The sequence below is a fragment of the Falco cherrug genome, chromosome 3 (genome assembly GCF_023634085.1).
Source record: "Falco cherrug isolate bFalChe1 chromosome 3, bFalChe1.pri, whole genome shotgun sequence".
NCBI lineage: Eukaryota > Metazoa > Chordata > Aves > Falconiformes > Falconidae > Falco > Falco cherrug.
Genome location: NC_073699.1, coordinates 62374258 through 62398360, shown reverse-complemented (window position 1 = coordinate 62398360; position 24103 = coordinate 62374258). Strand labels below are relative to the sequence as shown.

Sequence of the window (24103 nt, the reverse complement as noted above, 5' to 3'; positions counted from 1 at the left end):
TTCAGATTGCTACATGTGTAGCCATAGATGGCTGTATAGATCAAGAAATCAGCACTATGACTTCCAGGCAAATGCAGAGGGTTTGTCTTGAAGCTTTACCTTTTTGCATGAAATTATTTACATTGAGTGATTCTCAGACCTCTTTGCTTTGAGGGAGACTGAAATACTATGGAAGTAGGCATAATTAAAAAAGAAAGGTTAATCTATGTACTCCTTCCAAAATTTTATGTATAATAACACCTGTTAAATATTTTTTTAATACTTCTAAAAGTGACCTTTTCAAAGCTCTATGTGAATCCATCATATTTCAACGGCTATATGGGCACGCTGAAAAAATGTCTGGAGTTGATAGCAGTTTGTGATACTCAGTTATGCTGCGCTTCGTCATGGCAGTAGCCTCCAGAAACCAGCTGTGGAGTACAATGGATCAGATTGCTCATGGATTGAGATGCTATTCAAAATAAGAAAAAGTATCAGAATCCAAATTAATGACAACAAGGATTCATTGAAAAAAAAAATGTCCTACCTCATTACACTGCATCCAACTTTAAGGGAAACAGATCTCCATCAGAAATGTGTGTTCTCTAAACAGAACTGGGGTAGGAGGCTATAAGGCAGTGAGACTTTCAATTATTTGTAAGTAACGTTATCCCAGGAATAAGCAAAGAGTGTGGTTTTAATTAACAGTGAGTCATGAAGTAGGAAGGTCTGCCAGATACCAGGCTGCAGTCCAACTCATTACCACCCCTAAATGGTTGCACACTTGGAGAAAACGTGTCTGCAGGCCTTTTTTATTAGGGCTCAGAAAATTTAAAGCAGGTGAATTCAGCTGGAGACAGGCCCAGATTGCAAATGCCGAAAAGCACAATGCCAGTCACAAGGTGTAAAAGGTGGAAGAAAATAAGAAAGAACAGTTAACTCCCAGCTGCAGCTGAAAGTATGACATTTTTGATTTGGTGCAGATGGTGGTTTATATGCCAAAATGTAGATACGGTGTATACAGTCTGATAGGTATTAGAAAGGAAGTAGCTTTTTCTTGAGGCTCTGGATGAATTGCCTAATATTGTAAGTGACGGTGGTGGGGAGGAAAATCCTTCTGAGACTGCACAACTTAAACTTTAGAAGAGGTGTTGATCTTAATTGAAATATACAGTTGTAGTCTTCAATGCAACTTCCTCCCACGGCACTTGATGCCTTGCCCATTTGAGCTTGTTTCTCATCCACGTTCTTCTAGAAAGCAAATGAGACCACTGGGTCTGTACTTCATCCCATAATCTGCGGCAAGCTTGATCCCAGAGCCTCCACCCCTTGTCTTTTCTGTGGAAGGGAGAGATTTGTATGGGAGCTCAAAAAGAAGGAAAGAAAAAAAAAGAAAAAAAGGAAAAAAAAAAAGAGGAAAATGTTTTAAAATAAACTAAAGTTTGGGAAGAATGTGAGGAGACCTTGGCTTGAAGTCAAGATATTGGACTGGAGTCAGGAAGACCAGCATGGTTCTCACTTTGGCCACAAACTTGGTTTGTGTCCTCGAGTCTGTTACTTCATCTGTCTCTCGGCTTTTGTGTCCCTTGGCAAATAGGAGCAGTAAAAATGCTCGGTTACCTAGCTTTGTCTTTCTAAACAGTGACAGGGCTATTTGTCCTACGCCTACATTGGGCACGTAGTACCTCAAGAGCTCTCGTTTGGTCCAGCTGTCCCAGTGTAACTGCAATACATACAGGACAGAATGGATAGGTTCTGAGAGCTATGCAGGTATCCTGCCTTGTCCAAGGACTTCCTCATCTAGAAATTGCACATTTAGACCAGTATCCTCATCCTGAAACTAGTTGGTACCTTCTGGATCAGGACAGTAAGGAAGTAAAGGAATATTCTTTTTTTCCCCATCTCCAATGTAACAATTTATCCTGATCTCTCCTAGTCAAAAACTGGCTTTAATCCTTAAACATGTGGTTTCAAATCCCTTCCAAAAAATGTTGGTTTTAATTATAGCTACTCTGGATAATCTTGTTAAACATGTAATTATCCAGTCCCTTTTAAAACCTCATTAATTTCTTGGCTTCAGTGCCATCATGAAACAAGGACTTCCCCAATTTAATAAGTGCTCTCTGATTTTATTTTAAATTTAACACTCTTTAATTTTATGGAAGGTCCCTTGTATTACATGTTATAAACCAGAATGAGATGGTATAAGGGAAATCAAATGTATTTATTATCTTGCATATTTTTCCTTTTAAAGGTAAGCAATCCCTGTTCTTTTTTTCAGTTTCTTTTGTAATTTTCATTACTTTTTTCTGAACCAGCTATAGTTCTGCAGTATTTTCTTGAGCTACAGGGAATATCAACGTCTCAGCACTTCAGGCAAGGTCTTATTGTTGATTTTAAAAATGGTATTATGACATTCATTGTTAGAGATCGTTGGGTTGGATAATTCCACTAGCATATCACCTACCTGGATGACCTGTGTAATATGCATAATGAGTTCAGCTTAGAGCGCAGGTCTGAGAAAGGTCTGATGTCCCAGTCATAGAATCATAGAGTGGTTTGGGTTGAAAGGGACTTTAAAGATCATCTAGTTTCTGCCATGGGCAGGGACACCTTCCACTAGACCAGGTTGCTCAAAGCCCCATCCAGCCTGGCCTTGAACACTTCCAGGGATGGGGCATCCACGGCTTCTGTGGGCAACCTGGTCCAGTGTTTCACCACCCTTACAATAAAGATTTTCTTCCTAATATCTAATCTAAATCTACCCTCTTTCAGCTTAAAACCATTACCCCTTGTCCTATCCCTACAGGCTCTGCTAGAAAGTCTATTCCCATCTTTCTTATAAGCCCCCTGTAAGTAATGAAGTCCTTGTATTTGCTAGCACCTTGTCATTTTTCTTGCCTTCAGATGCAGAGATGTCCTGTGAGCTGTTTGCACTGGTGTCCATGACCCTGTCTAGATAACCGTTCCAGTTTTCTTTAAGGCTGTGATGAGTATATTTTTCCGGAGATGATTTGTGTTTATCTAAATTTAGTTTTATTTTACCAGTATCAAACATTCACTGATTGATTAGCTCTCACTGATGTGGGAGTCTTTGGCCCTGATTTCTCTAAATACCTTCTTCCCATATGCAATTTTTTCTCCTTCAGTGTTTGCTTCACTTCAGAAAATTCTACAGGTGATAAAGAAGGAAAAAGGACTTCTTAGAGAGGGTTGGAACTTCTTGGCTTCTTTTATCTTCCTGATGACACGTCTTTTATTCATATATTTTCTTCTTATGTCATCTCTGTTTAGCACAGCATTGGCTTAATTTTTCTAACTGGTTATAAATATTTCTTTGGTCTGGACCGGTCCAAACCCAGTTGCTCTTAGTGTGCTTTGAACATCATGTAAGTAGGATTTACTACCTTATTTCTTGGTTTAAAAAGAGTAGGTGAGGCTCCCTTATCGCTTTGCTTGTGATGTTTGTAGTGGTGAAGTTTGCCAGACCTTACCCAGCTGCCTCCCTCAGTAACAATTCTAATGCATCTCATCTTAACAAGGGTCAAAAGTTTACAAGTTACATTAGCTTCTTGTTTTGATGCACATGTCTTTGGATAAGTCTTAACACAAATACATAATTATACTACAGCAGTGCCTCAGCTACATAATGTTACATAAAGCAATACATTATGTATTACCAAACGTTGTTAGCCTGTTCAGCATGAAACTTAGCATCCACCTGTCCTGTTTGGTTAAAAACATGACATGATGAAATTCTTCTTGTGGCAGCTCTTCACTGGGGTTACTGGTTTGCTCTTCTAACAGTCCTCCATTCCAAATTTTGAGATACAGAAGTGTTAATTAGGAGATGAAAATCCTAGAATCCAATTGCCCTTAGACAGTATAAATGATGAATAACAGTACAAGAAGGAATCTCTTGGATCGCAGGATTCAGTCTGCTGCTACTGCAGGCAGCTGTATCACACAATTCCCTCTGGAAGGTAGGAAGCACCATCTTGAAAACAGGGCAATTTTTCTTGATCCCGTTGCTCCTGAAAGGACCCTGTTCTGTAATTTTGCTTTTCTGGTGGTTAGAGAATGTCTAATTTTTATTGTACATGTATTCATAACTGCATTATAACCCATTTAGTTATTCTGCTCTTTTGCTTCAATACACTGTTTCCTTCTCTAGCATTTATTTCTCAGGTATTTTTGGAGGAAAACCCCCCATATTTCTTTAAAGGTTGCTCTTCAAGACAAAAGAAGTCAAGTAATTTTGGATCCTCTTGTAGATTGGATGTCCCATTCTGCTGTTCATCCCAGTAATTTGTGGCTTTTCAGGGTGGTACTGGAGAAGTACCCAAGCCACTTTGGTATGAGCTGAGGCAATACTGCAAATACCACAGCACCATGGTTGGGCTATTTATTGTCCTTAGGAAGATGGATAATGGTACAGTGCATCTGTCTCTTGGTCCAGGAGTTAGTCCATATGGATGCTGTGCTGCTTCACATATCTACGCTAGGTCATTTAGAGTTTCTACTGCATTGTGCCTTGTAGTCATAACCCAGCTCTTCCTATTTCCTTTTTGCTAAAAAACATGTTTAATCATCTGAGGCCAAACCACTGAACTCTGTCTGTGAATTTCCCTCTCTTTTGCATTTGGTTTGTATGCCTGACAGATTTTTGAAGTCAAAATGTGATGCTGTATTTCCATATTGGCCAACTGGGTCTTGTGCTGAAATCACTTGCTGTTTGCTCAGGTGCAATAGTACACTGGGAAGTGAAATAATCTTTGGCCCTCTCACTACAATATCTATTGTATACAGGATTTAATGAGTTGTCTTCCTGTTATCCTGCTTCAGAACTGTGCTTGTCTTTATTAATTTATTTTTCATTTCCTCTAAGTCACTGAATGCCTCTGTCCCTATGTGCTTCCAGTAAATAGCTGATCCCTTTTTGTAACAAATAACTCTCCCACAGGAGATTTTACTGTGGAAGTGTGTGTCATTTGTTACTGTCAAACACTGCAAACGCACCGAAAGTTGTTTCTGATGATGCATCCCTGATGTGTAGGCCTTTAACCCAAGCTTTAGCACACTTGAGATCTATCAGTGATGAAACTTTTTATTAAGATCTATAGGACTTAATTTAGGATTTTTCTTTTCAGTGATTCAAGTAATAAAAATTTTACATTATTGTTTAAATTAAAAAATATTTCTATCTCATTTATGTCACACTTACCAAATGACCATTGCAATTGTCTCAACACTTGATTAGCCTAGCTCATTTATCAGGGTCTTCCCCTGAAAGTTACCCAGTTTTCTTTTTCTAGTCTGGCTTGCAGCATGCAGCCCTCCCTCCATGCACACCCCCTACACATGACACGTGTAGAGTGGCGGTCACCTTGGCTTTCTGTAGACCCGTCTGAGCTCCCTTTGAGCACCACATGTATCTCACACAAGAAAGCCTTGCAGAAGGTACTTTTGCTAGGCAGCCCCATTTCTGTAGAGCTCAAGTTCAGTTACATGTGGGCATCGTTTATGTGGAAATTTTAGCATCTAGCCTGTGGCAGAAAAAGCAGGGAAATCTGCTTCTCACATGCTGATACTTTCAGAACAACTGTGGACCTCTTCACTTTGTTGCAGAATTGGAAATTCAATAAATTATTACTTTAACATAGTTTAATATTGACTGCAGGTTAAAACTACGTTTATAGTTTTATCATTTATATTGCATTAAGGGCTTGCAGTTCCTTCGATGATAAAACAAGTAGCAGTTGAATTTCTTCTCCAGCTTTTGTACTTACAGCTGGGTCTGTCTAAAGAATATTGTATTATTTTAATTATTTTTTCTATATACATTTATGTATGCACATATATATGTGGTGCTCCTAAAGGCAGGTATGTAATGAATTCCTCCTACTTATGTAGCTATTTCATTTCTAATGGTAAAGGTTAAAGACCTTTTTTTTTTTTTGGCGGGGGGGTGCGGGGGCGGAAGAAGGCTTTTAGAGCAAGCTTAAAACTAAGAACTCATTCATGTTATGGGATGTTCCATCTAGATTGACTACACCAGCTTCGGCACTACAGAGGCAATCAAACTAAAGGAAAGTGATAGTAGAGAGAGTCTATTTCTATAGTTCTGCTGGCACAATTGAATCAAATAGCTTATCTCGGATGACTCATGAGCCAAACTGTTCATTAAGTTGTTTTTTTAAATGAAAAGGAAGTTCAGAAAGTTAGGCATAGTAACAGCTTGAACAGACTTATAAAAGGTGTCTAATAAATTGTACCTGTGCTACTCTATCACAGCTAAGGAATAAAAATAGGATCTCTGATTAGAGATAAAGAAATAGTTACAGAAACTGGTAACGTAATTCTGCCAGAGAGAATCATGGTTTTGCAGTAACAGTGTCACCAGGGAGCCATGAGTGTGTGCCTGGGGGCATGCAGACTGCAGGGCAGCATAAAGACAATCCAGGGGACTTTAAAGAAACTGGTGTGGCTGTCAGGAGCAGGTGTTAGAAGACTGTGCTGATGTATGGGATGCTACAGCTAGAGTAGTTCTTGTGAAGATTGATTAAAATTGCCAGGTCAGACCATGCGGTCTACATTGCGACTTGCTCGCTTTTGTCTCCTTGCAAAGTGGGTGCACCTGTCTTTTCTGCAAGCCAAACTACACACCTTCAAGCTAATCCAGATCATGAAAGTACTTCACTGGTATCACCAGCAATAAATAACATCATCTACCATGATGTATGACTCTGCCATTGTTCCAAACCTGTGTACCTGTAGCTGTTTTGGTAAGGCTGCAGGCGGTCCCAAGAAGGAGCAGGCTCTGGGAAGTGGCTGGGTGCTGGGGTGAGCCCTGCAACAAAACTCACACACTTCTCCTCTGGAGGTTGCTTGAGGCTGTCCTTCACAGAAGTACTTGCAGAGCACAACCACATGACGAGCAGGTTGCCTTAGGAGCATAGCAGTAGTGCCATGCAATATATTTTCAGGTTGCATTTCTGCCACCTGCAATTGAGACCCTTGGAAAACACAGTGTCATCTTGACATTGTTTGATAATGAGGCTCATTACTGCATCTCTATGACTTTTTAAATGCTTACATAATACATAGATAAATTGACCAGACACAGCAGGATCCACGTAACCTTTGTTACAAATTCTAGAGGCAACATGTTAAGAACTGTGAACTTCATGTAACTATGTTTTTCTCAGGCTTCTTTTTTATTTTGTCACTCTCCTCTGTTTGTTTCCTGGTTCTGGCTGGGAGGAAATGTCAAAATAGTGCAAAAGACATTATTTGTGCAGCGTTTCTGAGCCAAATGGAAGGAGGAAGCACCTGAACAGTCATGAGTTCTTATTCTTGTGAGCTTAGCAGTGCATGCTTGAGAGGTCCCAGTAATTAATGCAATGCATTTGCAGGGATGGGAGTTGTGTCCATTCTGATACTTGTATATCTTTAGTTGTAACAATCGTGATTACTTAATTTTTTTTTGCTTTCATTATTTGAATTTTTGAAGTTGTGTCCTCTCTAGAATCAAAAAGTCAATAAATGAGCAAATTTGTGTTTACAGACAAAATACCACTAAATGTAAGTACAAAGCAAGGAGTGTTCTGAAGGAAGAATGGGGTTTAGGTTGTAGTTAAGGCTTCCTGTTAGTAAATACATCTCTGGGACTAGAGGATATCTTTGTGTAGTAGTGTTTATACTGTACCAGATGAAACATTTAAAAGTTAGATGTTAATAAAGCAGCCCCCAGTAGTTAATGGACATTCTGGCCTTGGCCACAATAGTAGCTGCCATAGCTGCCACAGAGACTGTACTGTTTCCTTGCCTGTTCTCTATCTCAATTTGGCAGTTTAAAAAAGTGTTGTACAATAAATACTCCTGGGACTTCTACACAATTGCTGAAAAACCTAAACTGCATTTAGTTTGTTTATAAAAAGTCCTGGGGCCCTGCTCTGCAGAGCAAAGGTCATGGAAACACATGTCTATGGCTTCACAAATGCTCTATACGCCTTGAATGGAGAAGTTTATTTGATTTAATCAGCATCTACAGGGATCCTGTAATTGCATAATAAGTAATTTATTATGGAAGTAAAAGTATTTTTTTAACTGTAGCCTATGTAGCATGGGTTTGTAGCTTTAGACTAATCCACGTAGTAAAAAGAGCTTTGCAAAACAGTCAGGCTGAAGTAATGGTGTTCTGTGATGAGTGTGTACTTGCATGGCTATTTAATCATCAGAAAGTGTTAAAACAACAGGCACATTATCACCATGTTGGATGTAAAATTTGTTCACTGTTTGCTTGCCTTCAGCAATTTGAACTGCTCAATGTGCGAAACTGGATTGGGCCGTCCCAGATAATCCAGCTGGTGGGCTGTGAATCCAAAGTTTGTCTTTTTGACATACCCTGGAACATGGCCTTTCAGCTACTTCAGGAAAGGAACATGGTCTTTCAGCTACTTGACTTCACCTTGGATACTGGATTACAAACAGATATGTTTGTATACAAAAAAATATCAAACCTGTAGTTGTTTAGTTGTCATAGTGTTTTCACTGAAATAATCATCAACTGGGTCATGAATGACACCACTGGGAAGTAGACAGAATAAGGTATCATCCTTAAAAACACTTGCAGATAGGGAAGAGAGAGATACGGAAACTAACCCACCTCTTCCAGGATGCGTGCTGGTGCAAAGCCCTGGTCTCTGAAACCGTGCAATCCTTGCACAGCCATGTCATTGATAGTTCAGGATGTGCTGAAAATTGCAAAGGCATATGCACGTGTTCTGGAAAAATTTCTGGGACTGTAGAGTATGGTTCTGTTGATGATCAGGTTTTCCCATTCACTAACTTGTCTTAAACTGAGGAGAGTAGTTGAGGAACCTCAACTCCAAACAGACTTTTGTAGTTTTAGAAGGAAAACCTGGGAAATCACTTTGGTGTTTGCTGAGGTTCAGAGTGCTGATGTTTTCTTTCCAACAGCCAGTGACCTCAGTAACACCAGAAGCAGGTTGTTCTGCATTTCCCATGAGCATTTGTGAGGTCCTAACTTTTATGTAGAACTTGGAATTCATATTTTCATATATAAATAAAAGTGAAAATACAAGGAAAGTTAACTTCTTTATCAACATTGCAAGCTTTTTGCTATGCATGAAGTGTGTAAGCCTCAGTCCATGGAAATTTTGGACTATCATCTCCTTCTCAGCTTTATCTTGGTCCAGTAAAATATCCTATTCCCTAGTGCTTCTCCCTGGGAGTGCTGTGTCATATGTGTCAGTACTAGATTATTAATACTGAACTCTTAAGACAAAATGTAGCCTAAAAGTCCTTCAAATCAATGAAGCAAGAGTGATTAGCCTGGTCAAGTTAAAAAATTATGGTTCTAGTTATCATGATAGGAAAATCCAAACACCCATTTTGAGGAGATAAAGGTGTGAAATTGGGCATTTGGCACCTGATGTGAGGGAGGCAGGTAGGGGGAAGAGACAGAAAAGGATATCAAGTCCCACCTTTCATGGGATTGTTTTTATGTGGTTTTCTTACTTCTGTGTCCTCATTTTTATTTTGTTGTTTGAAGGTATTGTTTATTTTCCTCCAATTTACACTTAAAATATTCATCTTGTTCATTTTCCCCTCAAGAACCTTTTCTGCTTCTGAATGGATAGCATTTTATTGTTTACTTTTGTGACTCTGCAGACTTATATTTCCTGTTCCTACATATGTATGTAAGTGCCATCTCAGCAATTTAGAGAGAACTGCCGTTTAGCTAAAGCTGTAATAAATGTGTGACTCTTGTCTTCACGTTCAACATAGATTCGTGGTATTCACAGAGGTATGAGTCCTGACAGTTTCCCATGGAATAATATTTATTTTGAAATTATTCCTACACATTTTCTGTAAATGATTCAACATTTTAATGCATATTTTCTTCAGAAAATTGAAAACATTAGTTGAAGAAATAAGGATCTCCTTCACATAGACCCATGTATAGTAGGTGTGCCATTTTTCATAACCTTTAATTGTCCAGCAGTCTCACTCATTCTCTTTTGTTTGGGATATGAACACTATTGAAGTTTTTGCTGTTCACTGGTCATACAAAGCACAAAGCACAGAGCACTACAGCCATTCCAGGAGGAGCAGGATTGTGCCCAACAGCACTAGAGGAGGGGTAGATTCATCTAGCAATTACAGCACAAGCAGAAACGATCGTAACTTTTGCCCTTGGTATGGCTTTCTCATGGAAACAGCTGTGGCAGAAGAGCCTAATGTGTCATTCAGGCTGCTGTCAGCATCGTTTCTGAATATTTAAGCAGCTCCTGTTTAGGTAGGAGATCGGATGTGAGCAGCAGTGATGAACAGACAGAATACCTTTTTGTGCTGCATGGCTCAAAATGTGATGAGTGCATGTTTGGGCTGCCATCTCCTTTCCATTATTTTGCTGAGAGCTGTATAAGTGAACAATAACGAAGGTGACAATAACGAAGCAATTGAAGTGCTAGTATACGCCATTTATAATGGGTATAGCTAGTGAAATAGCCAAATATGTCCAAGAGGAAGGCAGATTTCCCAGATCAGCCCTGCTGTATTTAATACGTATTTCATTGTCTGTAAAATAGGTACTCTTGAGAATAAGCAGGCTTTTTCTGGGCATTCACAACAGTGTTAATGCTCCGAAGTAACAGGAGAAAGTCGGCACCAAGCTTAGAGGTGAAATGAAGGAGTCCACAGGGAATTTTGTTCCTTTGGGAATCCACATAACGAAATGGTACTGAAGAATCTGGTTAAGTAGACTGAGAGTTCAGCCGTCCCTAATGCAATCTTATCTATTGGTGTGGAATTTTTTTGCTGCCAAAGGTCACCAATAAATATAAAACTGCTATTCTGATAAAAAAATACCAATACTCTCTCTTTCTTACTTTCACACACAGAGATACTGCTTGGCCAGAACTGGTGTTAGCTAATACAAGTTCAGATTAGTGCCAAAGAAGCTATGCTGTATTACACTAAGTGAGAACCTGGCTCAAAACTATAACTTTTTTTTAAAAAAAAAAAAAACCACACATGCCCCTATGTGTCTGTGAATGACTAATTTTTCCATAAATTGTATCTTTGGGTGGGCCTCTTGCTAATCCTGCAGATTCTCACCATGGGCTGATGATTTAGTCTGCATCACTCAATAGCTGTGTATGTCTTCTGGTCTCCAAGATACGATGGAGACTTGCTGGTGAAGGCCACTGCCAAATCCTAACAAACTGCTCAAGTACGAGGGGCCTTTACATGTTTCCTTCTTTTCCTTTTTCCGCTGTGTAGTTCTCAGCCACTGGTCTCATTTTCAATGCTAAATTGTTGCAGATCATCCAAGCTTTCACTACTTCTCTCTTGCTCACTTTTTCTCCATTTCTTATTCTCTTCCTGAGCCTCTGCTTAGTGTGTTTTTTCTCTCCTAAACTGCCCTTCATTCACCAGTGAGCTATCTGTCTATTTATTTCACCCCTTGTTACCCTGTCTCAGATCACTCCTACCTGCCGCATTCTAGGTTCGGTATTTAAAGTCCAAGAAAGGGTTCATGGGGAAGGGTTTTGAGATTTGTTGAGGAGTATCAACGGGAAGGCACTTGTGTTTAGTGGCTGGAGATTATACTTGAAGCCACTGAGCCAAAGAGGAGTTTAACAGGTAGTAGAAAGATGGAAAGAAAGCTGAACAAACCAAACCAAATTTCATGTAAAAATGAACAAGCAACCTGTCAATGCACACGTAGGACTGCAGTCTTTCTAAGAGACAATGCTTAACATCGTTTTCTACTAGTGACAGATCTGAAGCAGGAGCCATCAATGTACAACTCTAGCTTTAGTACATCTTTCTTAACTCTCTTGTTACCTGCACGTAGTCAAAGACTAGAAGACTTCATTGTTGAATAAGATACGCGTGGTTTTTAATGTCAAATTGCTTTGTGTCCCTGTCTCTCTTTTGCATTCTTGTTCTCTTTCCCCCCTTCTCCTTCAGGCTGTAAGAGAAAAGTTAGAGCCAGATGATGCTTTGATATATGAAGAGGATCTGGATGATGAAGACTGTGGTGAAGCAGAATTTGAGGAAACCATGAAATTAAAACTGCTGCGTAGAATCGCCTCCCTAGCATCCAAACTGAGGGAGTTTATTGGCAACATGATAATCACCACTGGAAAAGTTGTTGTTACAATTTTACTTGGTTCAGCAGGTTGGTGCATTTGAAAAATTTCCTTCAGAGCTCATTAGATTATGCATTTAACAAATGACTTATCAGCGCTTTGGCACCTGTGGGAATAATGGAAATTTTTAAGGGAAAAGGAATTGCTACTGATTTTATTTAAATTAACTTTTTGGCAGGCATTGGGATATGCTGAGTGGCTTAATTTTTTTGTACTAATACTGTGTGGCCCTTTCATTCTATTTACAACTTTCACAGTTGCTGTTACAACCAAATAGTTGCATGTTGTAAGTGACTATATATTATATATATAAAAAAAAACAACAATGTGAATTCATAGATTTGGTTCTATTGCTTCCAACTGCAAAAAGTATCTGTATTCACATAGCCTTAAAACAAACAAACAAAAAAAAAAACCCAAAGACAACCAAAACCCCAGGAAAGATTTAATAGGTTGACCATGTAGGGTATAAAAAGAGGGATAAGCAGATTTACGTTGTGTTTTGAAGTGGTTGAAAAAAATAGAGGTCTTGCTATGATATAGCCAACCTTTTTGTAAGACATTTGATTTAGTACCACGTAAGCAGCTACAGCTAGAATGGAAGTGTACAAAATCACTGTAGGTTGTAAGTAATGAATGCAAAATTGGATCATACAATTGTAAATTAGCATTTATCTGCCTACACACGTTTGAATGGAGTCTTTAGATATAAAGTGTAAGTACCAAGTGTGTAGTTAACACACGAGTATACTAGTATATGAAGGTAATACAATAGTATAAAAAATATTTCATATTGAATTACAAAAGCTGATCAGGTGTGGCCCTTTTAGTAAGGCATATCTTTCAGTAAGGTAAGATTAGCTGACAGCCTTACATGTAGCCAAATGCAAAATAATAAATCCAAAAAGGGGTGGCAAATATGTTATGTGGATCACCATGGGGCTGATGTCAGGGAAGAGTGATGCATTAAAACAAATAAAATAATAATAAAAAAAAAGCCTGAAGCCATTCAGAAGTTGCATGGGTAGGCATCACCGTGTGTGAGGATGAAGCAGAAGGATCATGCAGCAGTGGCAAGGGACAGTTTCTTCTGAGTGGTGATGACCAGCCTGTCTGCAGAACTCCAGCCTACATGGAGAGCCAGGAGGTATTTGGAAGAGAGTTACAAAAAAAGGACTTGAGGTCTGGAAAGCCTGTGTTCCAGAAAGAGACTTTGAGCTTAATTAGTTAAATACTTCCTTCCTCACTGTGCCAAGAAAAAAAAAAAAAACATAAAAAGATGAATGGTGATTTGACTGCAGCCTTGAAGTACTGACAAAGGTACAAAATGCCTCCATTTTTTTAACGGACATCTAATCTAGTATAATTTATAATATGAGCCAATAGTTAAGTGGTAAACCAAGGCAATTTCAGGCCAGAAATAAATTTTGAATTTTTCACAGCCAGAGTAATTTCCCATGATATAATAAACTTACTAATGGGTAGAGTGGATTCTCCTTCTCCTAAAGTGTTTAAATAAAGACAAAGTATCTCTCTGAAAGAAGAAATAAAATAGTTACGGGCTTGAGGCAGAAATTGCTGGGGGAAGTTTTATAGCCCCCATCATGAAGGCAGTTGGAACAGATGATCCCTGTGGTCCTGGCATCCTTTTAAATCTGTGGGCCTACAGAAACACCAGCAAGTTATATGCTGGAGCAGAGACAGAGTACCCTAGGCTAAAGACTTGGTCTCAAGCACAGTATGAAAGATCTGATGGTGAAGCTCAGGCGAAATGACTGTGGGTAAAAGTCCTTACAGTGCCTGAATTCAGTCCAACTGGGGACTGACCCCCAGAGCGCTGCCCCTAAAAAGCACAGCAAGGCAGCACCAGGCAGGATGCAAGGTCCTCCTGCCAGGGTGGATGGCCCAGCTGCAGGGCCAGTGGGCATACCGGAGGCAGGGGGCCACCAGGAGCCTGCAGGTCTGTCCTGAGGAAAGTGGCTCCTAGACATGCACTAGTAAAACACTCAAAAATAAATTGAGGCTAGTGTTCCTGTTGGCTTCGGTACTGTTACTTTGGAGACTCCACTGAACTTCTGTGCTGGATGTAAGCTCTCGTATGTCATTTTCTCATGGTTGCCACTCTTAGACATGTATGTCATACCTGCTTCCTCACTTATTTTTGTAGAATACCTGCAGAGCATCGAGTCTCCTTCACCAGTTAGATGTTTTCATAAGTGAAACACTCTGCTGCATGTGCAAGAGCAAAAACATTATACATATGTGAGACAGCAGGGTCTTTGTCATATGTAAATTACAAGTTTCTAAGAGTTAAACATTTTTTAAAAAATAAAACATTTACTGAACATTCTCTAGATTTTATCTAGATCTCTTGTTTTCAACATATGCATCATGGGCTTTTTTGGTTTTAATAACTCAGGATATCTCACGGTTTATATGAGAGGGCTTTTCACTGTTCATCCATCATGCCATTTTAGCATCTTGCACTGAAAATTCATTTTGAAGTCTAATACACCAGTGCTTTCAGGCACTATTGGCTGGCCCTGCAGCCATGTTTCTATGGCTTGTGAAACGTCTTTACAAAGAGAAGATTTCATCTCAGAGGAAGGTCTGGAGAGTGGTTGTGTACTAAGTGCTAAGGTATGGCATAAGTGAACGAAAATAAGATCCTTCTCTTATAGTCTCAGAACTAATAGCAGTATTAAGAGCTAATTGTAATAATTAGCATAAACAGTAATTCGTTTAAATTGTTTAATGCACTTCTTTTCAGACAATGTTTAACAAATGCTGATATTTCCCATACTTTTCCAACCCTCCATGTTTTTATTTTACAGGTATGATGGTGCCATCTTTGACCTCAGCTGTTTATTTCTTTGTATTTCTGGGGCTATGCACATGGTGGTCCTGTTGCCAAGCATTTGATCCGCTGATATTCAGCTGTCTGTGTGTGTTAATGGCTATATTCAGTGCGGGGCACTTGATTGGACTTTATCTGTACCAGCTACAGTTCTTTCAGGAGGTTGTTCCACCAAAAGATTTCTATGCCAGGTGAGGGAAATTCCTTTCCTTTTTAACTGTGGGCACATGTTGCCGTGCTCCATTATCACATGTTGATGCAAATGATCTTCCACATAATGCTTTGGTAAATGTTATGCATAACTTTGTGTTCAGTCTTGGAAGAGTTGAAGCATTTCAGGCTGAATGGTTTTGAAAGATAGCATGGTGGCAGTCCTGCCTGGGCGGTTGTATGCAGAGAGCTGGGGCAGGTTAGAAATGGGAATGGGATTTTGGTTTTAGTCATCCTCAGGTGTGAGTGCGAATGATTTGGCTGAGACAGGAGATGAAGGAAGTAGGTGGCAACATCGATGCAAAGGCAGTGTACACATGCACATTTTTTGGTAGAGGAAAAGAAGTGCTCTGAGGTCTGTTGTCATAGTGTCTTAACTGGGGCAAAAGGCATGTGTGGTGCCTCAGTGCAGCGACTGAGGGCTGCTGTGGTACTGCACGTGCTGTGCATAATATTAGATTGTTAATATAAAAATTATCTCTGGTCGTGCAGAACATGCTGGTCTTACGTTCATACCAACAGCTACCTCACTTAAGTCAAAAAGCAGCATTTCTGGTTACTGCTGCAGTAAATATTGATGGGATGTGATTTCACTGACCCTTTATTTTTTTACATACTCTAATCTAAAATAAGATGAAGTCATAGTTGTATTTTACTCATTACTGCTTTTTTCCTGCTGGATTGCGATTGCAAATAGTTTCTTACGGTATGTGTTTTTAGTGCTGTAGTAATCCTTACATTAAAGTAAATGTAAATTTTATTTCTAGTAAGCCTATTGTTCCTTTTAAGTATTCTAAGTTGAAGGTGAAAGGGTGTTAGATGTACTGTGGAGAATCAATCAATGATTTATAATTCAATGCATCATTAAAAGCAGTAAAAATGAGCTGCCTAGCTACAGAAGGTGTTACTTTAGCACTTTTTTTGACATTTTATTTAGCACAGGTTAACAGGCGTGTGTTTTGTGATGTTGGAATTGCTGATTTGAGGGGGGCTGGTCGGGAGGGCATAAACATTACCTGAAAACCGGACAAGATCGGCTTCGTTTAGGTTCTTCTGCGCCACCTAGAGGTCAGTGTGGGAGAACGGGGGACTTCTAGTACCAACTAGGTAAAACGCACACGACTTCCCTAAAACCTTTATATTGCTTTCTCCTTGTATTAAGAAAGAAAACATGGGTTCCAAATTCTCAGCTATTTGGCTATAAGGATATAATCTCAAAATTTTTTATCCCCAGACAGCAATAACATTTTCTGAAGGAGAGGAAGTGTGTGTTTCATACCACTTTGCTAGAATACACGAGACTCTTTTCATACGCAACATTTGTAAAAGTCCCTTTTTTTCTTTTTAATGTTTTCCTAGTAATTTTAAATTACTTTAATTTTATGTACTTTATTTTTCAGTTAATTTAGTCTGAAGCTTACTTTCTGCATTTAGCTATTTTTTTGTAAATTCCACATTTTATGATAAAATTTCATTCAATACAAATATGCCACTTAGGCACTAATTTTTTGAAATTAAAAAAATCTACTTGCAAGTAAGTTGCCTCTGCTTCACTGTAGAAGGAAAAAGCACCTTCAGAGCTTGGAGTACAAAAAGTCCCAGTGTTGGACTTTGGAGTATGTACTGACTTTTTTGTAAGCAGAAAAATGATGCTGTCTTCTTGCAGACTTTGTCTTGAACAGGTACTGTTGGGTACTTTGCCTTTTACACATGATATCATGTGGGGGACTGATGTTCTAAATTACATAGGCAGTTAGGTTTGAAAATACAAAACACCAATGACAACTCAAGGGAAGCTGGAGTAAATGTATCTTCCTTGTTTCTTTAATTGCAGTTCTTTCTGCTGTGGATTTACTTTGATCTACTTTCAGGGAGATGTGTTTGAAGAGCATCAAGACAGGTGCTATCAGTGCTTGGAAGTGCAAATCTGAGTGTGAGGAAAAGCCACTAATACGATTTTTAATGATTGGAGTCAGATTGGCATCTAAGCAGTGGCTAGAGGAGGAAAATGAGAAATGCATGTAATGGAATGGTGCAGAGAAATTATTTTTGCATTTTTCATCCTAGAAGAAATTTGATAACTTGCTATTTTATGTACCATCTTGGATTGAAGCAGAGCTAAATATGCAGAATTCCCATTAATACTAGTGGGTGGCTTGCATGGGTAAATTATATGCTGAGAAAAAAAAATCAGATTCTCCAAATTCTTCTCTGCTATTCTCACCCAGAATATACCGTTTGATGTTTTGCAAGAGGAGAACAGCAGATCGTTCTCATACTTACTGAGTTGAATGAAATCTCCTTACTTAGTTGCACTAAACTCTGTATAAAAAAACACAGCAGGTATTTGCATGTCTTCGCTTTAGCGCTGTTACAAACTGACCTTTATCCACATATGAAGGGGAGCTGAAACACACAGAAAAAAGGGCTTTTATTTCTCTGTACTTTTGAGGGCTTGATCCCCAGGTTAAGCTCTTATAAAATGCAAGGGCAGATGTGAAAACTACTCCTGTTAGGCTGCTGGTGGATATTATTTTTCTTTGCATGGTGTGAGACTGGTGTTTTAGAAAGCTGCTAATGTTGGTATTTCTGGGTTTGAGTTCTCAAGTTGACAAGAAATACACAAGTTGTTTCTGATCAATAAAAAATGCGTTGTCTCTGGATAGTAATGCATTCAGCTTGCCACTGTATCGATTGATTTCAGACTAAATGAAGTTAAACTATATCCAGACAAGCTGGAATGTTCTCAACAGTATCTTTCAGCTAAGATCTGCATCATCCATGTGCTGCTCCTTACTTTTAAGAATGCTTCAACTCAAAATTTGGCACTTGTGATTTTAAGAAGTGAGGAACGCTTGTCCCCAGAAGGAAGCAGTTTTCTTGCAAGGGATAGTCCAAAACCTGGTGAATTTACATTACATGAAACCTTATGGGATTTTGCAAGCAAAGTACTTCCCCCCAGAATAGGATACTGTGGTAACATAGCCTTGTGTATTCGCCATAGTACTTATTAGCAAACATGAGGTATTTATCTTCTACAAAGTTTCAGATCTGGTGTGGCGATCTGGTTCTGCGATGTGCAGATAGAAGTGGCTTAAACACAAATACACACTGAAATGTCATCCCGTGCACGCTAGGATCTGCAGATTTAAAAATGTGTAGGGTACTGAAAAGTCTTAAGTATAGCTGATGTGGCAGGGGCAGGAACACTAGCAGCAGAGCCTGCATGAAGGTGCCTCTGCCACTAACAGCTTTTCTTCTCTAGACCAGCCCACAGTGGAGAAGGGAGCAGCAGTTGTTCAAGGCAGTTAACTAGTTGCATAAATTAACACTGGATAATTACGAACTGATATCTATGAAATAAAATGTTCACACTCATTTATAACTTCATTTAATAGGTATTTTCTGTGCTGGCTTGCTGCCACATTGCAGAACTGATGATTTACAGAGATGGGAAAACAAAAGCAAGAAGTATCCATTTAAAGCAAAATTTGGAAAATATATTTCTGCCATAAAATTCTTTTCACCTGAGTTAATAAAAAAAAGTCAATGAGCTAAAATTACTTTAGAAATTATGTACACAGTGTCGCAGCCTGAAAAAATATGCAATAATGTGTTCACCATTTTTCAGATTGCTGACTCCTTTCTTCCTGATGTTGTTTATTTTGGCAAAAGGATGTAATTGGGGCAATGATAAGGCCATGCCAACATGAAAAATAGGATCAGTGCAGTGGTATGAAGTTTATTTTGAGTCAGTAAAGTTACTACTGTCCAAAACCGTGCTTATAAACGTATTTGTTTAAAAATCCAGTAGTCCGATCTAAATTAAAATCTATATCCTTTCAGAGAGTTTTAGGTCTATCTTGGATTGCTTGTAGTTGTCAGGGAAGTAGTGTTCAAAGTAGCTTAAATATAAATGGTTTAATCTATGGGAAGGCATCACCCTAATAAAGTGAGGCAAACCTAGGAGTCCAGGGAATGTCATCCGCTTCACAGTGGTACGTTATTTCACATGTTTAAGTGAATGGGAATTTGGAATTACACAGCTGATTGCTTTGTTGCAATCTCCTCAGTGGGGAAGTCTAATCTAAGGTTGTCTTTTCAACAGGAAATTTTTCATCTAAAGATGCCTCTAAATCTCTTTAAGCAGGACTTTTTAAATAGGTTTTCCAATGATGAGGAATAAGCTTGCTTAAATGACTGTTTTCATTTTGGAGGGAGTGTTATATTGATATTTGCTACAGATGGTAGAATCAGAATATCCAGTTCATTTTCGGATTTTTCTGAGATTACAGTCCAAAATTCTCCATTTGGCTTCCCTGAAAGCTTTGATCTAGATTAAAAATTTGTAGCCCAAATTCTCTGTTTATACAGGTAATAAATGCTTAAGCACAGTCTTAAAAATATTCCTGGAGTTGTCAGATAAGGGTAGGACATCCAGCTATAATTTTTTATTATTTTTTTAAAATTAGAGGCTAAGTGTGCTAATAAAATCTCAGCAGAAGAGCCGACATTGCCACAACAGCAAGACATAGCTGACCGATTACCTTGTTGGCGGTGTCTTGCGTCTCTGCAGGGCAAGACACTGACCTTGTGCTGCTTTTGTAGCTCCACGGGAGCCAGGAGCTGGGCAACATGTTTCACCTGAGCTGCAGCCACTGCGGGTCCTTGCTGCAGACCATCTGGCACCTGTCTCAAGGTGCCAGATATACTTACTTATATACTTATCTTAATCCCGTATAAATTTCTGAGGTTTTTGGAGTCACCTTGTAACCAGGTCATAAGCCAGCATTCTACAAGACGGGCTGTCTGAAGTTCATTTGTGTATCCCACATGGAGCTGCCCTTTGGCTGCAACAGCTTTCGTGCCTTCTGCCATATCTTTTTAGCCACTTACTGCTGTGGTACTCCAGCACCAACTGACAGGGCAGAGACCTCTGGGTACATATACTGCCCTTCTTCATTTCAATCATCCTTTATCAGCAAAAGCATACTTCGTAGTTGCAGAGCATGCTCCAAACCGTACTGGACTAGCCACCTAATTTGTCATGATGACCAGATTAGAGCCAAAATTTCTTTCCTGCAGAGGAAGAGAAATTAACTAATTGACTTTATTCTTACGGAAGTTACAGCTGAGTTTCATATTAGCAGCAAGATGTACCACATCTTAGGAGACTTAATTCTACTTAGAAGACTTTAGACTATGTGCTTTCTTAGAACTTAATCTTCAGCTTCATTATCTATTAAAAATTATTTTGCAAAGGAAGTGAATGATTCTGTTAACAGCTTAGAAATGCAAGTTCAGACTCCCATTGACAAAAGACAGTAATCATCTTTGCTGTTATGGTAATCTCCTTCTAAACTATGGGGTAGCCCAGGGCAGGTGGGCTCATCTGGGCTTCCTTTCCCATGAATGGTTGCATGAGATGATCTTTTGAGGACACTTCCAACCTGGGCTGTTTTTTCTGTGATTCTAAGTCTTCTCTTGAATTGTGTTATTCTGCAAACGATGTTTTGTCCCAGGATTTTGTGCACCCCACAAAGTGAGTTTCTCAATATTATGCTAGGAGGTGTTTCCATACTAGGCAGTAAACAGTTCATTTGCTATCAGCTGAACAAATCATCAGAGTCTTTATTTTTTTATTAACTACCTAATAATGTATATCTGGTGTCCAAAAATATTCACAACTATAGCTGTGGCTGGTGAGTGGACAGTTATCAGAATTCATGACAGCATGGCAGAAGAGTTGAAAATGTAGGTGAACCAAGGAGTACTGGAAGGTTCATAGAAATCTTCTAACCTTCTCCATTCCATTTGTTTCTCCTTCCTTAGAGGAAGGTCTACATGTTCTTAACAAGCCTTGCATATTCTTTAGTTCCCTTTTAGCGTCTTACTTCACTGGAACAAGCTAGTGTGGTTTGTATCAGAAACTGCTGAAGATGACTGAGAAAGAAAGAGTTCTGTCTAGTGAATCCCACTCAGAATTTCATTACACATTTAACCTTTTCCAAGACTGAAAAAGGTTAGTACATTTTTTTACTGGTTAGATTTTCACACTTTTGATGATTCTGATAGCACTGTCTGGAATATTCAAATGTGATAGGAGAACCAGTGGTGGAATTACCAACGAGCTGTAGCGATAAGGCTTTGGAAATGTTTAAAAACTACTCACTGTTGTGAGATTTCCAGCTTAGTATCTGCCACACGGGCATTCAGAGATTCATCCAAAGTGAATTCACCTCTTTCAGTGCTCACTCGGATAGATTCCTTGGAGATTCACTCATCAGTGGACATGTAACAAATGTCGGTGCTGTGCTTACTTTATAGCAGAGTTGTACTCAACTTTGATTTACAATGATTAGCTCAGGTTTTAGTGGAAGTCCAGTGGTGGCAACAGGAAAGTCACTGTAAACTTACCCAGCTTTACTAGGGAGAATTTGCAGCCCTTTCTGGTCTTTCGGTGGCTATCAATACCTATCTCTTTTTGCTGCATACTGCAGTTCTTCAAAATCAGCCAGTTCTTGTTTGTGGCAGGATTACAGCAAGTTTGAAACTCTGAAAAAAAAGCAACAGATTAGCTAGTAAGTAAACTGCAGCAATTCCTCTGGCAGAGCAGCCCTTCCCAGCCTCCCTGGCAGTCTGTGTGGTGGTGGCTCTCCATCCCCACAGTAGAGCTGTCAGCATTCACTGTAACTGCCGCCCTGCACAAAGTGCCAAATTTAGTCTTGGCAGAAGCAGGTACAACTTTATTTACGTTACTGGCATTGCACCACAGGTGATTTACATCCCTCTATCTTCCCATGGACTTGAAAGGGATGCAAACTGAGAGACATGCTAAGACCTTTCAAAAACAATGAGTTTCTGCATGTGGGACCGGCTGGTTTCCAAGTTGTGTTTTGCTGCAGCAGCGTGCCTGCGACCGGTGAGCTCTGGCAGCCTCGTGTAGCTGGCCCTGGCCCCAGGTGGTTCTCGTTAGCGGGGGGAAGGGAGCCTTGGCGCTCTCAGCAACATGTGTGCTGTATCCGGAAACCAAGCATAAGCTGCAAACATAAAAATCAGTCGCCATCACATGACGTAATGTTGGTGAACTGCCACTTCCTTGCTGTCTCCTGCCCCTAAATAGCTGTGTGTTACCATAAGAATAGCCCAAGGTGCCTCTTTCTTGGGCTGTGTTGAAATGTCGGGGTAAGAGGAACAGAGGGAAGTGACAAAGATTTGAGAAGTACTGATCTGCCATGATGAACTTGCCTGCTGATTCTGGTTTGACTGAACCGGGTATGCAATCATGCCCATAACAGAGCCTCCCCACTTTTGCATCCACTTAGGCAGCTGATTCGGCCGGGCACCAGCACACCGCTCCACTAACAGAAGCTCTGCTCATGGTCAGGGAGAGCTGGATTGCTCCACTCCCCCATACACACTGTGTGTCTGTTTACATGTATCTGATTCCCACACTGACACTTGAATACAGACTCCCTGCCCATCACAGACTGTCCTATGTGGACATGCAGAGGACGACTGTGAAGAAGTGACCCTTTAATTTTCTTTTCATATTGTTACAAGAACTCGGATCTGCATGCTATGATCATTGAGCAAGTGCCTGAAGACAAGGACAGAAAAGAGACAGACAGACAGACATCAACCGCTCTCCCACCAGATTCGGATCACTATTGCTTTGTGGTATCAGGAGACATGGATTATAATCGGCAAACTTCTCTTGGCATTACAAGCTTGTCTTTACTGTTTTCCTGAGGTCTGCTTGCCAGCGTTTATTTTCATACTCTGGCGTGCCCAGAAATTGTGATGATAAATATTTAGCGCTTATGTAGTTCTTTGTGTTTTCAGCTCCATGTATCAACACTGACAAATGAAGCATCCCACATTCCTCAGAGGCAGTACAAAGGCAGCCCTGAGTAACCTCAGTGGGGCACACACCGGGGAGTTAGTCCTTGTCTGTGCAAGAGGTGTTCTACATCAGTTTCTCTAAATCCTCAGAGCGGATGTGCATAATCTCTTGTTTGTGTTCATTTTGCTAAAGCTGGGAACTTACCAATAATAACTGAACCAATCAGGTACAGTTTATAACCAGTTTAAAATCAGCTATGTTATACAACTTCAGTTTTGAAATTAGGCATTTCCCCCACATTTCTCAAGCCTTATTGTTCATTATCCCATTATCTTCTTTCCCATATCTTGCTATTTTATTGTCTTTTTCTTTTTAAAAACAAATGGGAATCATAGCTTGCCTTTCTGCCTTAGTGCATTCTCTGCTAGAAAAGAATATCATCTTTGCTCATATTTTCTACTGCAGAATCTCTTAATTTAGGTATCAATCACTTTTGATTTTTTTTTCAGTCCCTTTCACCGCCAGCTGGTTAAGTGGAAAATCTCTTTATCCTCTGCATGCATCACTGAACCTAGCAGACTGTCCCAGTGTGACTGAAAAGTATCATCATTCCCTTTCAGAGGTGGAAAAATTCCCTAACAGAAAAGTTAGATGAATTGCATAACCCCCCCAGATAGCCAGGGCTTGGAATAAAACCCGGTGCTTTTGGCTTCAGTCTTCTGTGTCCTTAGGTTCTTAGATCACAGACCAAGTTGCCTCAAAGTTGAAGTGAGTATGAAGCTACACTTTAAAACAATTTCTGTTCTTCTGCATATGTTATTCTAAGAGGTAAAAGTAAATCTCTGAAGCTGGCAGGCAGTTGCATGGTTAGTTGTACTGGGTTGCTTGCACATGGTCAGGTGGCAGCACCCCGCTAAACGCTGATGCTCACCGGGGTGGTTTGAGCGTGGTCTCCTTTTCCTAAATGATTTCTGCTGGAGCTTTACACTCAGTGGCCTAGCTGCGTAAATGCATCCGTCCTCCTTG

General features: G+C 39.7%; 1 protein-coding gene across 17 annotated transcripts in view; it reads left to right on the top strand.

Annotated features, from left to right (window-relative positions):
* PIEZO2 (piezo type mechanosensitive ion channel component 2) overlaps window positions 1-24103 on the top strand; it is a 315029-nt gene that overhangs the window by 175251 nt on the left and 115675 nt on the right. For all 17 annotated transcript variants that reach the window (XM_055705165.1, XM_055705169.1, XM_055705178.1 and 14 more), the window contains exons 6-7: window positions 11983-12193; window positions 14999-15212. In XM_055705165.1, coding sequence (XP_055561140.1) covers window positions 11983-12193; window positions 14999-15212 — 425 coding nt within the window. The remainder of the gene's footprint in view (window positions 1-11982; window positions 12194-14998; window positions 15213-24103) is intronic.